At 57.2% G+C, this 4,290-nt stretch overlaps 1 protein-coding gene across 1 annotated transcript; it reads right to left on the bottom strand.

Moving 5' to 3' along the window:
* Window positions 1-692: 692 nt before the first annotated feature.
* Window positions 693-3,969, bottom strand: PLA2G2E (phospholipase A2, group IIE). Its single transcript, XM_011934006.1, has 4 exons — window positions 3,879-3,969; window positions 2,978-3,116; window positions 2,674-2,780; window positions 693-835 (listed from the first exon to the last, which is right to left on the bottom strand). The coding sequence occupies exons 1-4, from the start codon at window positions 3,916-3,918 to the stop codon at window positions 693-695; spliced, it is 429 nt and encodes a 142-aa protein (XP_011789396.1). The 5' UTR covers window positions 3,919-3,969.
* Window positions 3,970-4,290: the final 321 nt, after the last annotated feature.

Genomic DNA, 4,290 nt, shown 5'->3' with positions numbered 1-4,290 from the left:
CTACTAAAAACACAAAAAAGTTAGCCGGGCGTGGTGGCGGGCGTCTGCAGTCCCAGCTACTTGGGAGGCTGAGGCAGGAGAACAGTGTGAACCTGGGAGGCGGAGCTTGCAGTGAGCTGAGATCGCGCCACTGCACTCCAGCCTGGGCGACAGAGCGAACTCCGTCTCAAAAACAAAAAAGAGTCACAGAAACTTACTGTCATGGAAAATTAAAAGAATTTAATGCTGGAATTGCCAGCAGGGCCACCCATGTCAGACTTGTTCCCAAATTATTCCAATGCTTAGCACGTTGTCAGCACAAGGTAGGTGATCAGAAAAATAATGAATGAATGAAACGTTAGTGAATTAAACCCTAGAATGATTGATAGAATTTGAGACTCAGAGAATATTAGAATTATGGGAAAACGTTATTCACTTATTCAGAAGAGGGAGCTGAGATCCCAGAAGTTGGTGACAGTCTTCCGGGTGCTGAAGGATCCACGGCTCCTGGGGCAGGGTTCTTTCTACAGAGAAGGGGTAGCCTGGGAGGCTAGTGATGGTCCAGGACATATCTCTGAGCTCTCAAGCAGGAATGGATTTGCAGGAAAGGAATTTTCCAGAGGGAAGGCCTTTGGTGCCAATGTTCCCCAGGACTGGGACTACAGCAGCCCGAGGCAGGACCTCGAGGGACAGGGAGGAGGCCGAGCACAGCCTCAGCAGGGCGGGGTGGGTCCGGTACACAGCCTGTTGGGGTAATGGGCATATTTGCGGTTGTAGGTGCCCAGGTTGCGACGAAAGCAGAGGGCAGCCCTCTTGTCACACTCGCAGGTCAGCCGCTGGCAGGTGGTCCTGCCGGCTGGATGGGACAGAGTGAGTCAGGGACCACAGAAGCTCAGGATACGTGTGGGACAGCTCTTGGCTGCTCCTGGGTCCACGTTCTTGACCCGGACCAACTCCATTCTGATGGAAGCCCAAGCTCTCGCGTTGTTTCAGGGATGGGTGAGACAAGAGACAAGGGCGGGGTGCACTGTGGCTCGGGACACCAGGGAAGCTGGAAGCTTGCCCTCGCTGTCCCTCCCTGCTCTCAAGCCCACGCTGACTGCCCTTAGCTCTCTCCTGCCTTAGAGACACCACTTGGCTTGCTCTCACTGCCTCCAGCCAGGGGGATTTCTAGGCAACCCCTGCACCCCTGTGTGATGCGTTGCTGATGGTGGATTGTGGCCATGAAGCAGAGAGGACAGCTACGAAAATGACAGCAACTCACTCTGATGGCTCTGTGTGCCCCAGAGTGGCGTGGGCCCAGGCTGGAAGCCACCAGGACCAAAGCTGGGGTCTGCTTAGGGCCCTCTGCCTGTCCTCATCAGAGTGGATAGAGCCCAGTTTTCTGCCCATGCCCAGCCTGGGAGTCAGACTTCTACCCTGACCTGCGCTCCCAAGAGCCAGCTGGCATCAGCTCTGTAGGGGCCCAGAAGGCTCCTCCTCTCTCCACTGCAGCTGCCTCTGTCACCTCTGCCTGCAGTGGCTCCGGCTCCCTTTTGTCCCCATGACTGTATCTCACAGCTCAGACCAGGTGCCTCATTTCGCCCCTTGAAGGTGAGCCTTCCTCTGCCGTCAGGGCTCTGCCCACGCCTGCTATGTCAGCAACACTCAGGGTTGGAAGGGACTTAACACCGAGCCGGTCAGCCTCTTTTTGGGGGCTCTTTGCAGGAGCTGGACTGAGCTGGGGAAGTAGCTATAAGCCTCTCCGTTTTATAGATTACGAAACAGGGGCTTTCCAGGTATTATATCACTTGTCCAAAGTCATAGGCAGGTGGAAGGTGACGCCCTGAGTAGAATCCAGAGCTTGTATCTGCACCTACCTGCCTCCTCCTCTAACTCTTCCTCCCAGCCCTGATCCTGGCAGGTGGCTGCTCCTGCCTTTCATGGACTCCCAGCGACAGGCACTCAGTACCTGGCATATTGCCCTGCCGAGTTGATGACTGCAGAGGAAATGGAGCCAGCTCTGCCCCGCCCCCAGGACAGAATTTAGAGACCTGAGCTGAGTCTTCTATGACCTCCCGAATCCTTCCGCGCTGAACCATCCGCCCCACCAGGCCCTGCCCTTCTTTCAGGCTGCTCCTGGCTTTGTGGCAGGGAGAAAGCTTGGCTCTCCCGTGTGGGGTCTCTGCACACTCTCACTTGGTTTAGGCTGCTTGCCTGGGCCTGGGACTAAAGGAAAGCTAATTGGTCCAAGTGGGCATTGGACATGGCAAAGCTGAGCAAATGGGTCCAGCCTGACAGTCCCAGTAAGGAGTCAGCCTTTGGAAACCACGTCTGCTGTCCCCCAAAGCCCCAGCTCGTTCTGTCTTAGGGACTTCACCTTTAGCTCCTGCTGAGGCCCTGGGAGGGTGCCTGAGTCCAGCTCCTCTGGGCCCTGGCTCAGCTCAGCCCCCTCCGCTCCTCTTTCCAGAGGCTGGAGCTGGGAGATACCTGGGGCTGAGGGCTGCACTGATGGGGTATGGGCTTCTCTAGCCTGGGTACCCGGTGAACATCTGGGTCTCCACTGTTACATGGTGATGAGAAACCCCATGCCTCCAGCCCGGGGTCTGGCTCTGATAAGGCCCAAGGTCACCATCAGGAGGGGCTTCCTGTCTTAAGCTGCCTCCACCCACCTCACCACAGGGTGTCTGTGTCACTTCAGGGCCGTCCACCTACCGCAGAAAATGCCACTTTTGCTGACAGAGAAAAGATACTTTTCCAGTTTGGGCTCACAGCCCAGCTTCTCCAGACGTCCGTAGCAGCAGTCGTGGGCGTGGCAGCACCTGTAAGGGTCATGGTCGACCTGGGGGGACCTGTGAGCCAGGCTGGGTTGGACCAGGGGCTGCTCGGGGGCCCAGAGCCCAAAGCGGCCCAGAGGAGAGATCAGCCTGAATTTTCCAGGCACCCCCCCGCCGCCTTCTCCCAGAATCCCCCAGCTCTTCCATCCCCATGGAGGTCCCCCTGCAGGCTGCCTCCTTACCAGTCAGTCTCGTCCACCGGCCAGTGGGAGCCGCCGACGCCGCAGTAACAGCCATAGTCGTTGTACTGCAGGGCAGACTTGCCTGTCATCTTCTCGATCATCACCCCGAACTGGACCAAGTTTCCTGTGACCAGGGCCACTGTGGAGAGGGAGAGGGAGGGCCCCACCCTCTGCAGCCAACTTCCCCGATGTCCCCTCAAATCTGATCACAGGCATCTCTCCAGTTGTCCAGTTAAGCTCACCTCCCCAAAGCAACCCACTCTCAACAATAAGCATGGTAATAAGTAATATTGCCAGTGACATCCTTTGCACCTTTATTCCCCTGGTCTTCACCTCCAGTGAAGTGTGTCGGACCCTCCAATGTCTACTCCCACTATTATCTTCTATCTACAACACTACCACTCGTTCACCCCCTCCAGGCGCTCCTCACCAGCCACCGGTCCTCCCTAGGTGTCGGCCCTTATCTCACCCAGGAACACTCTGTCCCCCCAAGTCTCATCAGATGGCACTGGACCTGTCTCCTGACCACCTCAGCTGACCTCCCTGAATTCCTCCCGGTGCTCCTGACTCAGCCATGGGGCTGAATCCCGCTCACCTCGGCAGGTTGGAGCCAAACATGGAAGCTAGGGTAGGAGAAGGAGCCCAGGGTGTGCTGTCCAGGATGCTCCAGCCCCTGGCCCATGTCCCTCACCCCTCCCAGCCTGCATTCTCCTCCCCTCTGCTCCAGCCACTGCTGGCTCAGGCAAAACTGGCCTCGGGGTCACCCTGGTGGCAGGAAGGGGGCAGCCTCCAGTGTTTGGCATCCACCATGCCCTCGGTAGGGCCAGGCTCAGGGGCATCTAGGGAGCTTGGGGTTGCCAGATGGGGCAGAAGAAGGCTGAAGGTCACAAAGATCACTTACCCAGGAGGCAAAGGAACACCAGCACGTGGGGAGGTTTCATCCCAGGTTGCGGGGAAGGGAGGTGCACAAGGAGCACAAAAGGCAGCAGAAGAAAGCAACGGGGGCACCTCTGATCTCAGGGCGCCTCCTAATTAGTTAAATACCCAGGTCCTGTCCACTCCCTGTCATTAACCTGTGAGTGCCCAGTGATGCAACGATTCTTCCAGGTCTGACACTTTGGCCAAGTCCCCGGGGAGGGGCCAGCTGGGGCCTGTGGGCTCTGCTTCCAGGCAGTGTAGGGTATGGCGGGCAATCTCATGGCTCTTTATACTCACACCCTTCCCGTAGCCCACCCTTTCCAAGAAATCATCCATTGACCAAGCTGCAAGATGCGGGCTGTGCCAGGTGCTCATCATTCTTGATATCTTTTCCT

Source organism: Colobus angolensis, unplaced genomic scaffold (assembly GCF_000951035.1).
Source record: "Colobus angolensis palliatus isolate OR3802 unplaced genomic scaffold, Cang.pa_1.0 Scaffold130, whole genome shotgun sequence".
In the NCBI taxonomy this organism is placed as follows: domain Eukaryota; kingdom Metazoa; phylum Chordata; class Mammalia; order Primates; family Cercopithecidae; genus Colobus; species Colobus angolensis.
The sequence above is the reverse complement of the archived record's forward strand: the minus strand, read 5'-3'. Positions and strand labels throughout refer to the sequence as shown.